The following is a 14,023-nucleotide window of genomic DNA, read 5'->3' on the forward strand; positions in this document are numbered from 1 at the left end:
AAATAGCTGGGTGTTGTGGCGGGCGCCTGTAGTCCCAGCTACTCTGGAGGCTGAGGCAAGAGAATCGCTTAAGCCCAGGAGTTGGAGGTTGCTGTGAGCTGTGTGATGCCATGGCACTCTACTGAGGGCCATAAAGTGATACTATGTCTCTACAAAAAAAATTAAAAAAAAAAATCAGGGTGGATCCTGTCATCTCCATTCCCTTCTTCGGACGCTTCCTTTCACACCTGAATTCAGAGAAGCTTTATTTTCTCTTGGTCCAGAAGAGCCTGGTTTCTTCAAAGATAAGGATAATCCTGATGCAAAGTTTTGAGTCATACCTTTTCAGTGACAGCGCTTATTTGCTCAGCTTTTGGTCCCGGACCAGGAAGCTGTGTCCATATAACTCAATGATGGCTGTGGGTAGACAAGCAGTGATATAAGGCAACATGATGGTCTGGCCATGACCTCATCAATCATCTGTAGCATGGAACAATCATTAAACAGATTGTTTGTAAATAACACAAGAATGGCAGTGAGAAGCAGGTGAATGTGCCAGAGTCTTTTAGTCATAAGTTATATCATAAATTACAATTCCTGTAATTAAACCTGTGTGGTATACTACACGAGATTAAAGTGGTTTATTACTAGAAATATTTTATTGCATCTTTACTCTTTCTGTACACCTAAGTCAGGAAGTGTCTAGTCTGGAGTTCTCCTTGTGAACCGAAGGAAACAAATATCTTGAAACTTAATCCTTGATTCGGTACTTTAATACTTGGAAAATGGATTTGGACAATTTTACAAATAGAAGATTGTAGCCTCAGGAAATAACCCAAGGTTTTCATAGTTGGAATATTGTCATGAAGGTTAATTAGAGAACTAATAAAAATAAAAAATATTGAGGAGTCTTCAAATTAATACAGATATATAATTAAATTTTATTTTATTTTTTGTATTTTCCATCATTGCTTTAATGTAAATATAGGACCAGTAATGATGACATCACTTTAAAAAGCTTACTTTGAACATATGTTTTCTATCAGATCATACAATTTTAGAGTATAGGGTTCAAAACTGATTTTTTACTGTTATCCCAAAATACTCAGCAATAATCTTGTTCAGGGTAAAACTCTAGTAAATATTTGCTGAATTAATGAGTTAGTCTTCTGTGACTTACTTTTTTTTTTTTTCCTTTTACATATACATGTGTTTATTAGGTTCCACCCTTGGCCTTCACAAAATGAAAAAGGCTTATAATTCAACAACAATAACAATGTTCAAAACAAAGACCGGAAACAAAAACCTTGTAAAGAATGAATGAAGATAAATACATTCAGAAAAGAAATCCGATTATTGCTGCATCAAAATATCAAGCAATAATAACAACAACAATGCCAAGAAAGCAACACTCACATTGTCAAATAAGAGTATGTCCAGTATAGAATTCTTTGACTCTGAGGTTCAGCATGGAGTCATCAGTTAACCAATAACTATATAATTAAATTATAAATTAACCTATAACCCTATAATTAAATTTTAGATTTAGGTTATTACTTTCATTTAGAAAAGTCATTTATATGTGTACGCTTAGGTGTATTCATTATATCTAAAACACACATATTACACACAAAGTTATTATAAACATATTCTAATTAGTTATCACCTTCAGTTTTCTCTAACAACTACCCATTTACCCTAACCAGATATTAGAAATCAGAATTAGATATTAGACATTTGCTCATGTAAATATAATAATCTCTGCTTGCCTTACAAACCTTATACAGCCAGTGGTTTCAGCAATGAACAGTAAATCTTTAGAAAAAATTGTCTATTCTGGCAACCGTTAAAGAAAGTTTCTATTTTTGACTATGAGAAGAAAATTGAATGGTATTTTCTGAACTTGTTAATTGATGTTTTAGAATTATGCATTTCTACTTTTTTTTTATTTTCCAAGAAAGCATTGGGAACAAAAAATACTTTTTGGCCCTGTAGGTTGTGCAAATGGAAGCTGTTTTAAACAGCTCAGTTTGGAAATACATAGTAATTAAGATGTTGTGTCTGTCTTTGAGGTACTGTATGACTTAGTTATAATATAATAATTTACAAAATAATTTCAAAACAATGTATATAAGGCACATTATAAATTAAAGACATTAACTTTAAGCAAAAAAAAAGATTGAAAAGTGTTGTTACCTTTTGCTATTTGGGTAACATATTGCCTTTCATCTGTATTTGTAGCATGTTATTCCACAGCACCAAATTGTAAAAGCTGTATCTCATAAATTTGTCAATCAAAGGGGCTATGTCTACTAATGCTTCCTGTTACAGAGGGTGCGAACATTTTTGGTATTAAGTGAATCTCTACTGTGGTGGTCTTGAGGTTTCCCATGGTGAAGCTGTTCCCAGACAGAGAAATTTACCTGGATTTTGATTCCTTCTGGCCATTTGTCCTCATTTTCCAGACACTAGAGTAACATCTACCAGGTGTGTTCATGGAGTACCTTCATGAGAAGGCTATTGTTTTCTAGAGTTAGTAATCACGAGTATTTAATTTAGACAATAATTCTCTCCCCAACAATAGATAAGGAAATCAGGCATTGAAAGGAACTGATGAGTCAACTATTTTTCTCCAATCTAGCATGTAAGAGGTTGAAGAAAGAATTTGTGTTCCAGGTGTCCTGTCACTCCGGCTACAGAACCAGATTGTTAATCAGAGAGGAGAGTGAAGTATTAAGCAATGAATATATAGCCCCAGTATTTATTAGAAAGCCTTGGCCCACAGCTTTCCATAGGTAAAGAGAGGGTTGACTATCCTTTGAGCTGGGCATACTGGAGACATTGTACCAAATAGTTGGTTGCCCATAAAGGCATCATTGTCATGGACCAAGTATTACCTGTGGACAATGTTGTCCTCATCTCAGGTTGCCAGAGTGGGCTGAGATCAGCATTTTCTCACTCAGAGTCCCAAGGTCAGATTCCAGTGGCAGGTGGCATCTCTTAACAAGCATGCACCCACTTTCAACCCTCAATTCCCGAGATTCAGATTTACCTCTGCCTGGGTACCTCTTTTTAGCCATTGCCTCACCAAGTCCTCTTGGTCACACGACCTCCCTGTCTTCCCCGAGTTTTACTACTGACCACAGTGAAAGAGCTGTCCAGTGATTCAGCCTGAGAGGAATCTGGGATGTCTTCCTGGATATTTTCAGGGAGTCCGTGAGGAGGTTTAACACAGACCATTTGCCTCCACTTGAAGGGTGGCTAAGTAGAGCTTTAAGCCAAGAGCAGATCAAGACCACAGGTTTATAAAAGAGACACCATTGATGCAGCAGGAGAAAAATCTATTTGAAACACTTTACTTGATTGAGAAAGTCACAACTCAAAAAGGGCAGCAAGGAGAGCAGGTAGTCCCCAGTTTGTACCACAACCAGAAATGGTCCAGTTTGGCCATTTCTTGTGAAAGAAAAAATATATTGTTCAAGGGTGGCAGCAGTTACACATACATAGTGTGTCATCTTATCTTAGCAACAAAAAGCCAGGATGTGTGTGGGGTGAATTAACAACACAGAGGAAGCAGTGAAAATGTCAGGCAGTAAGAAAAAGAGGCTAATGATTTAAAGGATAATGTTGACTACTGATTTCCTTTGCTTCATTTTCAAAGGAGTAACTCATAACCTTCAGTAGTGATCTCAAAACCCATAACTAAGGAAATACAGCTTCAGGCAGGCAGAAGAAATTACAGAGCAGCAGATTTAACACTATTGTGGCAGATTGATGCTGAATAATTGATGTTTGTCACTTTCAGCAAAAACACAGCAATCTGATGAGGTTTTAAACAAATTCTCAAAACAAAACTAACACTTAATTGGCAATTCGCTTTTCAGTTAGGCCAACCTGTTCACATACAAAATTTTTCTTTCTTTTTTTTTTTTCCAGCATCTTTTACAAAATTTTTCATAAATTTACCTTTACATGTTATCCTTTACATAGACCATTTTTGACATGCTGAAGCCCTGTTTGTCAGAAAATTTTCTTCTTGGGTCAGCACCTGTAGGTCAAGTGGCTAAGGCACCAGCCACATACACTGGAGCTGGCAGGTTCGAATCCAACCTGTGCCCACCAAGTATAACCAAAAAAAATCTGGGTGTTGTGGTGGGCACCTTAGTCCCAGCTACTTGGAAGGCTGAGGCAAGAGAATGTCCTAAGCCCAAGAATTTGAGGTTGCTGTGAGCAGTGACATCACAGCACTCAGCTGTCGCTTGAGATTCTTTCTCAAAAAAAAAAATTTCTTCTTAAATCATCACTTATTTTAGGAGAAATATTGTTATTAGGTTTCAATTCTGTTATTCGGAAATCATTCTCTTTCCTTTTAGTGTTACTTGCCACCCATGTTTCTTCATATTCATGAGTTTATTCACATCTCTCTCCCACATACGGGTTCCTTCTTGCTTTAAGTTTATTTTCCATTTTGAATGGAAATGTGATCCCAGTTAAGTCTTCTCTATTTAAAGGTCCGGGAGGGTGGTTTTACAGGATTTAGGTCTCTAGCTTAAAGTTCAGACTTCATCAAACAATGGGGTAGACCAGCTGGAAAGCACTAAAAAAAATAATCAACCAGGGAGCAGAGGGACTTTAGAGTACCATGTAGGACTCTATTTTACCTTCCATTTTTAAGAAAGATATAGGAGAGGGAAACAGAGGCCCTGAATATTGGGGGAGAGCAGAGGGGTGGCTCTAATGCTATGAACATTAGTTTGTTTACTGTGAAAGAGACAGCTACCCAACAATCAGCCTTCCCAGCATCGGAAAGTGGACTTTGTTCTGAAGCTGGAGCTTGTCCACCAAACTAAAAGAGTTAAAGAGAGTCAGAGCTGGTTCAGGGATTTCAGAGTCTAGAAGGCAAGTTTGATCCCCCATCTCCATGAGAGGGAAATGTCACTTCCAGGGCATCTCTCTAGCAGTGAAGGGATAATCCCAGCACAGGCTGCTTCCTGAGCCATTCCTGACTCCAAGAACCCATAGTCATGGTGCAGGAAGGGCTCTGGCCTGGTGGTTTCTTGCCTGACCCTAGAGTAACTCTGTTCCTGACAACCTTCTTCCCTAGTGGTAACAACCATTTCAAAAGCTTCCTACTGCTCTTGAGGACTGATGCTGGCCTGGCTTTCTCTTGCTGTCTCTTCATCCCAATTCTCCTTATGAAGACTTTAAAAATTTGCTTTATGTTCTGCTTGTGGAACAAGAGGTCCCTTTGTATGCTTTTGAATATTAGGCCCAACTGGGGGATGAGGTGCATTGTGGAGATGAAAAAAAAGAAAAACAAAAAAGAAAAAAATGGAGCAACTGTAGGTAAGGAGCTACATTACCTGGAAAGCAAAGAGAGTGAGAGCTGTAAGTGTAATAAGTAATGTGCATCAGGCAGCGTGAACTCAGAATGTCTACTGTTCCATTACCTTATCTTGCTGAAAATGTACACTTTCCTCCCAGATTTTGGCACTAAAATGTCACATATAGGGAACAGATGTCAAGTGTGTCAAGTGTGTTTCCCTGGTTTTTGGTTCCAGGTGACAAAGCATAGTTACTGGTACCAAGACAGTGGAACAAATGAACAGAAGACGTAGATACAAGTGAGCAAAATGTCAAAGTTTATTAAAGCACAGTACAGTCCAGAGAAGGAAGACATCTACCTTATCAAGTGGAGAATACCTTGGGTTAGTGAGATTTTTCCCCTTTATAATAATTTTCCAAATTTACTTTAAGTGGTGGGGGGAGGGGAGTAATATATTTACTATTTTTACTGGAAAGGGGGAAAAGTTCCTCAACGGAGAGTCCTCCCATTTTTATCCCGGTAAACCAATTTCCAGAAATTGTCATAGTATTTGTAAACTGTGATAAAAGTGGTGTAAATTTTACTTTGTTTATGAAAATGTGTCCCTTGAGGCTACTGTCACCTTACTTGTATGGATGCTGCAAAGAACCCTTTTTGTGGCCTTCGCCATATCTCCACCATGGGACCTCTCTACCTCTGAGAGTCAGTTTTGTAAAGCAAACATCAGTTCAGTTTCTTAAAGCCTTCCTGAAATGCGGTTCTTTCTTGGCAGCCCCTTCTGGTGACTTTGTTCCTACTTATTATGGACAAGGAATGCCCTAGAATCATCTGCTCCTGTCCCTCCTTAGCCCTACTGAACAGGATAAACACAACTTTAAGACATCATTGACATTTTTAGAGTATTTCTTCTGTATGAATTATGATTAGAAAAGTATAAGAAGTATTTAAAAACATTGTCATATTCTTCACATTTGTAGAGTATCTCTATGAATTCTGGTATGTACTGAAATGTGTGAATACTGGTTATAATATTCGACACTGTCTTTACAGTTGAAGGGGTTTTCTGTCATAAATTTCTTATAGAGAAATGGTTTGAGCAGAAGTTAAACACTTGTCACATTCTTCACATTCACAGCCTTTCTGTTCAACATGAATTCTACTGTGTACAGAAAACTATGATTACTGGCATAAAGCTTGCACACACCTTCATATTCTAATTTTTCTCCTACATGATTTCTTTTATTTTTACTAAGGGCCAAGAATCAGTTAAAACCTTAGTCATTTATTCTCATTTGTAAGATTTGTCTCCAATATAAATTTTCTTACGTGTAGTAAAGTTTGAGCTATGGTTAAGTTTATTGCCACACCATTCACAGTTGAAGGATTTCTCTCCAGTGTAAATTCTTATAAGCTTAGTAAGTTATGAACACCAAGTAAGGTACTGCCATATTCTTCATATTTCTAGAGTTTCCATGCTATTTCTTTTTTTATTTTTTTAATGTACAGGCTGGTTTGACCCTGAGTTAAAGGGTTTGCCACACTATTCTTATTTGTAACATCTCTCTCCAGAATGAAATTTTTTATGTACAGAAAGGTGTGAGTACTGGTTAAAGGCTTTGCCACATTCTTCACATTCGTAGGGTTTCTCTCCAGAATGAATTCTTTCATGTACATAAAGGGTTGAGTACCGGTTAAAGGCTTTTCCACATTCTTCACATTTGTAGGGCTTCTCTCCAGAATGAATTCTTTTATGTACAGAAAGGTGTGAGTACCGGTTAAAGGCTTTTCCACATTCTTCACATTTGTAGGGTTTCTCTCCAGAATGAATCCTCTTATGTACAGAAAAGGTTGAGGAATTGTTAAAGGCTTTCCCACATTCTTCACATTTGTAGGGTTTCTCCCCAGAATGAATTCTTTTATGTAAAGAAAGATGTGAATACCGGTTAAAGGCTTTTCCACATTCTTCACATTTGTAGGGTTTCTCTCCAGAATGAATTCTCTTATGTACAGAAAAGGTTGAGGAATTGTTAAAGGCTTTCCCACATTCTTCACATTTGTAAGGTTTCTCTCCAGAATGAATTCTTTTATGTACAGAAAGAGTTGAGGATTCCTTAAAGGCTTTTCCACATTCTTCACATTTGTAGGGTTTCTCTCCAGAATGAATTCTTTTATGTACAGAAAAGGCTGAGTACCATTTAAAGGCTTTTCCACATTCTTCACATTTGTAGGGTTGCTCTCCAGAATGAATTCTTTTATGTATAGAAAAGGCTGAGTACCACTTAAAGGCTTTTCCACATTCTTCGCATTTGTAGGGTTTCTCTCCAGAATGAATTCTTTTATGTACAGAAAGGTGTGAATGCTGGTTAAAGGCTTTTCCACATTCTTCACATTTGTAGGGTTTCTCTCCAGAATGAATTCTTTTATGTACAGAAAAGGTTGAGGAATCATGAAAGGCTTTTCCACATTCTTCACATTTGTAGGGTTTCTCTCCAGAATGAATTCTTTTATGTACAGAAAGGTTAGAGTACCGGTTAAAGGCTTTTCCACATTCTTCACATTTGTAAGGTTTCTCTCCAGAATGAATTCTTTTATGTAGAGAAAAGGTTGAGGAATCCTTAAAGGCTTTGCCACATTCTTCACATTTGTAGGGTTTCTCTCCAGAATGAATTCTTTTATGTACAGAAAGGTGTGAATACTGGTTAAAGGCTTTCCCACATTCTTCACATTTGTAAGGTTTCTCTCCAGAATGAATTCTTTTATGTACAGAAAGGGTTGAGGAATCGTGAAAGGCTTTTCCACATTCTTCACATTTATAGAGTTTCCCTCCAGAATGAATTTTTTTATGTACAGAAAGGGTTGAGTACCGGTTAAAGGCTTTGCCACATTCTTCACATTGGTAGGGTTTCTTTCCAGAATGAATTCTTTGATGTACAGAATGGTGTGAATACTGTTTAAAGGTTTTGTCGCATTCTTCACATTTGTAGGGTTTCTCTCTGGTATGAAATCTTTGATGTACAGAAAGGGTTGCGTACTTGTTAAAGGCTTTGCCACATTTTTGACATTTGTAGGGTTTCTCCACAGAGTTAATTGTTTGATGTGGAGAAAGGTGTGAGGACTGGTTAAAGGACTTGCTACATTCCTCACATTTGAAGTATTTCTCTGCAGAATGAATTCTTTCATGTATAGAAAGGTTTGAGTAATTGTTGAAGGCTTTGCCACATTCTTTACACGTGTAGGGTTTCTCTACATTATAAATTGTCTTATAGTTAGCATATTTTGAGCTATGGCTAAGACACTTGTCACAATGGGAGATTTTCTCTGCAGTATGAAGTCCCCTGTGCTTAGACAGTCTTGAGCAAGATGGAAAAACTTTGCAACATTCTTTACATTTGCACTGCTTTTCCAGAAAATGGGTTATCTTATGTTTATCAAAGTTTGAGCATAGATTTAAGGCTTTCCCATATTTTTTACACTCAAATGTTATTTCCCTGGTATATATCATCTTATGTCTATTTACATTTGATAATTTTCTGACAACTCTGAAACATGTACTGCATTGGTAGATTTTACCATGCGTAGCTGTTAAACTTTCATCTAGTCCATTGTAACATACTTTCTGCTGCTTATACTCACACACCCTATCCCAGTCTTTTATTGAGTTTAAATTTTCAGGGGTATCATTTTCATATCTTCTCAGGATTATCTCTGGTAATAACATATTCACGCCCAGCGCTTGTGAATTGTTCTGGGTAGAATGATTAAATATAACTGAAAGAAAATTAAAAATACAAAATTATGCCATTGAGTTTCATCACAATTGAATAAATATACATTACAAATTTTGTCTGTAAAATTATGTTCTGCACAGTAATAAGATGGCATAGGACAGCACAAATGCCCTAATAATTTCTGAGATACATATAAGTAAGAAATACATGCTGTGTTTTAGCGATTTTAAAAACGAACTGAGAATTTTCAGCCCACAGGCAAGCACAACAATGTGAAGAGGCATATACAGGCCCAGTGCAGGGGTTTATGTTTGTAAACCTAGCACTCTGGAAGAGTGAGAGTGTGGATTGCTTCAACATAGGCATTTTAGAGCACTCTGAGCCAGAGTGAAACCCTGTTTATACCAAAACTAGAAAAAATAAGTGGGGCATGTGGCAGATACCTGCAATCCCAGCAACTCACGAACCTGAGGCAAGAGTATCTCTTGAGCCCAGGAGATTGAGGTTCCTGTTAACTATATACCACAGGACTCCATCTGTGGTGAAAGACACTCTGTTTCAAAAACATATAACTATATAAAATGAAATAAGAAAAAAATGGTCATGATAAAAGGTGCAAAATATGGGAAGAATTGTTTGTTCTTATACACCACAGACATTCCCCCATCTGAAAACAGCATTGTCCATATGAAAGTAAACTCCATTAATCCACATGAAAAAAGCCAACAACCCCTTATATCAATGGGCAAGAGACACGAATAGAACTTTCTCTAAAGACGACAGACGAATGGCTAACAAACACATGAAAAAATGTTCCTCATCTCTATATATTAGAGAAATGCAATTCAAAACAACCCTGAGATATCATCTAACCCCAGTGAGAATGGCCCACATCACAAAATCTCAAAACTGCAGATGTTGGCGTGGATGTGGAGAGAAGGGAACACTTTTACACTGCTGGTGGGACTGCAAACTAGTACAACCTTTCTGGAAGGAAGTATGGAGAAACCTCAAAGCACTCAAGCTAGACCTCCCATTTGATCCTGCAATCTCATTACTGGGCATCTACCCAGAAGGAAAGAAATCCTTTTATCATAAGGACACTTGTACTAGACTGTTTATTGCAGCTCAATTTACAATCGCCAAAATGTGGAAACAGCCCAAATGCTCACCAACCCAGGAATGGATTAACAAGCTGTGGTATATGTATACCATGGAATACTATTCAGCCATTAAAAAAAATGGAGACTTTACATCCTTCGTATTAACCTGGATGGACGTGGAAGACATTATTCTTAGTAAAGCATCACAAGAATGGAGAAGCATGAATCCTATGTACTCAATTTTGATATGAGGACAATTAATGACAATTATGGTTATGGGGGGGGAAACAGAAAGAGGGAAGGAGGGAGATGGGTGGGGCCTTGGTGCGTGTCACACTTTATGGGGGCAAGACGGACTTTACCTAACAATTGCAATCAGTGTAACCTGGCTTATTGTACCCTCAATGAATCCCCAACAATAAAAAAAAAGAAAGTAAACTCCACCCCCTCTCCCCCCACAAAATAGAGACCTTCATTAACTCTATTGGCTTTTCAGGGCTTTTCTAAAGATAGGTTATGTCTCCCAAGAGGGAGAGTGCTGAAGGGAATGGTGCAGTTTTGGGGTATTTTTTTTTGTTGTTGTTTGTTTGTTTTTTTTGTTGTTGCTGTTGTTTCAGATTGTAGCTAGGGCTGGGTTTGGACCCGCCACCTCCAGAATATGGGGCCAGTGTCTTACTTCTTTGAGCCTCAGGCGATGCCCAAGAATGGTGCAGTTTTTATAAAACTCACTGGGGGAGCTGAAACCGACGGTCAAATATTATCACAGCACCAGAGTGACTCCAAGACAACAGACAGATTCAGGTCTAGCAAGTGATTACAAGCTCTTAGGAAATGTGGGGAAAATGCTTCAGCTAGAAAATAGCCACACAATTCCACAGGCAAAACACTTTCAGAATGTATATTGAACTGCCTCAAGTCTTTAGTATAATTTGTGTCAGAGTCCTGTAAGGTAAAGTCACATCATGGATTTTGTGAAAGGTGCCTTATGTGGCTTGGTGCCCATAGCACAGTGGTTAGTTACAGTGTCAGCCACAGACAGGGAGGGTGGCGGGTTTGAACCCAGCCTGGGCCAGCTAAACACCAATGACAACTAGAACAAAAAATAGCCAGGCACAAAACATGGAAACAGCCTAAATGCTTACTAACCCAAGAATGGATTAACAAGCTGTGGTATATGTACACTATGGAATATTATTCAGCCATTAAAAAAGATGGAGACTTCACATCCTTTGTATTAACCTGGATGGAAGTGGAACACATTATTCTTAGTAAAGCGTTACAAGAATGGAGAAACATGAATCCTATGTACTCAATTTTGATATGAGGAGAATTAATGACAATTAATGACACGGTAGGGATGGGGAAGGGGAGAACAGAGAGAGAAAGAAGGAGGGAGGGGTGGGGAAAGGAAGAGCAGAGAGAGGGAAGGAGTGAGGGGGTGGGGTCTTGGTGTGTGCCACATCTTTTGGGGGCAAGACACGATTGTAAAAGGGTCTTTACTTAACAAATGCAATCAGTGTAACCTGGTTTCTTGTACCCTCAATTAATCCCAAACAATAAATTAAAAAAAAAAAAAAATAGCAGGGCACTGTGGTGGACACCTGTATCCCAGCTACCTGGGAGGCGAGGCGAGAGAGTCCCAGCTACCTGGGAACCAGAGGCGAGAGAATCCCTTAAGCCCAAGAGTTTGAGGTTGTGGTGAGCTGTGACACCACAGCACTCTACTGAGTGTAACAGAGTGAGACTCTGTCTCAAAAGAAACAAAACAAAACAAAGTTGCCTTTTGTGAGCCTCAAAAATCAATGAAAGATTAGAACATGTAAAAAATAACAGAGTGACATAACCTGAAAGTAACAAAATAAGCAATGTAGAATCCACCATAAAAAATAGAGATGTCTAAATTATCTAAGAGTTTTATCTTAATGATGGTAAATGGATGAAATGGGAATGATACAAACAACTAAGTAAAATCATAAAAAGGGAGATATCAACAAAAAAGAAAAGCTTTAAAAAAAGAAATTCCTAATCTGAAGAACATAGTGGAAAAGACTGAGAAATTTTCAAAAAAAAAAATACAGAATATCAAGCTCACCACACTTCAGCTAGGAGAAACACAAAGAAACCCATAAAAAAACACATGAAGATCAAAGATTTGAAAGCCACACAAGAGTATCTTGAAAACTATGAGAGGAAACAGATGTGTCACCTCTAAGCATGCTCTTATGAGATTACTAGTGGATTTTTTGACACATACCTTCCCCATCAAAAAAGAGCCAGATGATATAGTCTAAGTGCTGAAAGGACAAAAATTTTAAAAAACATATACTATATCCAGCAAAACATCCCTTCAAGATAAAGAAAAAAATAAACATTTATCAAGATAAATGAATGCTGAAAGCTGCCAAAGAAGAAATCTCAAAGGAGATTTGAAATTATGCTTGAGAACAATGATAAATTAGGTAACAATAAGTAAACCTGAAAAAAAAAAAAACTAAGTACATTTAAGTAAACTTTTGTATTATTATAATGACAGGGCAGAAAGCACTTTTATTTTATTTATTTATTTATATGTTTGCTTGTTGTTGTTTTTTTTTGTAGAAACTAAGTCTCACTTTATCACCCTTAGTAGAGTACCATGTCATCACACAGCTCACAGCAATCTCCAACTCCTGGGTTTAAGCAATTTTCTTTGCCTCAGCCTCCCGAGTAGCTGGGACTACAGGTGCTTGCCACAACGTCCAGATATTTTTTTGTTGTAGTTTGGCTGGGGCCGGGTTTGAACTCACCACCCTCAGCATATGGGGCCAGCGCCCTACCCACTAAACCACAGGTGCCACTCTATTTTCTGTTATTTTGAGACAGAGTCTTAAGCTGTCACTCTGGGTAGAGTGCCATGGCATCACAGCTCACAGCAACCTCAAACTCTTGGGCTTAAACGATTTTCTTGCCTCAGCTTCCCAAGGAGCTGGGACTACAGGCATCCACCAGCACAACAACAGGCTATTTTTTGGGTGTAGTTGTCATTTTTTTTCGGCAGGTCAGGGCTGGATTCAAACCTGCCAGCTCAAGGTGTATGTGGCTAATTCCCTAGCTGCTGAGCTACAGGCATTGAACCCAGAAAGCTTTTTAAATCATGCTTAAAATTCAAAGACAAAAACATAATCTTAACATGATACATCTGTTAATGGTAGAAGTGTTCAATGTAACAAGATGAAATTGGTGAGAGCAGTAAGTTGAAAGAAAGGCTGGGCGAGGTGGCTCATGCCTGTAATCCTAGCACTTGGGATGTCAAGGCAAGTGATATCCTGAGCTCACAAGTTCCACACCAGCCTGAGCCAGGGAGAGACCTCATCTCTAAAATAGCTGGGCACTGTGGGAAGCACCTGTAGTCCCACCTACTAGGGAGTTGAGGCAAGAGAATCGCTTCAGCCCAAGAGTTGTAGGTTGCTGTGCGCTACGACACCAGAGCAACACCAGAGAGCTCTAATGAGGGTGAGAAAAGTGAGACTGTCTCAAAAAACAAAACAAAACAAAAAAAACCAGCCAGGCATTGTGGTAAGGGCCTGTACTCCCAGCTATTGAAGAGACTGAAGCAAGACAATCTCTTTAATCCAAGAGTTTGAGGTTGCTGTAAGCTATAACAATGCCACAGCACTCTACTCATGGCCACAGAGTGAGACTCTGACAAAAAACAAAATAAAACAAAACAAAAACCCCATAGAACAACAAAATAAGGAATATAAAGAGTTATAATTTTTGCATTCAATTAAAGTTAGCTTGATATGAGTCTGAATAATATTAATAATATTGTTGTATCTTTAAGAACTTTTAATAATTTCCGTTCTTCAAGGTGTTCAGAAAGAAAATATCTATAGAATTCATGTGAA

General features: G+C 38.1%; 1 protein-coding gene across 1 annotated transcript in view; it reads right to left on the reverse strand.

Annotated features, from left to right (window-relative positions):
• Positions 1–5,620: 5,620 nt before the first annotated feature.
• The window catches only part of LOC128573051 (zinc finger protein 595-like), a 43,023-nt gene continuing 34,620 nt past the window's right edge, over positions 5,621–14,023 (reverse strand). The window contains exon 4 of the mRNA XM_053573274.1: positions 5,621–9,073. Within this exon, the coding sequence (XP_053429249.1) occupies positions 6,852–9,073 (2,222 nt within the window). The 3' untranslated portion in view covers positions 5,621–6,851. The remainder of the gene's footprint in view (positions 9,074–14,023) is intronic.

Source organism: Nycticebus coucang, chromosome 20, assembly GCF_027406575.1.
Source record: "Nycticebus coucang isolate mNycCou1 chromosome 20, mNycCou1.pri, whole genome shotgun sequence".
In the NCBI taxonomy this organism is placed as follows: domain Eukaryota; kingdom Metazoa; phylum Chordata; class Mammalia; order Primates; family Lorisidae; genus Nycticebus; species Nycticebus coucang.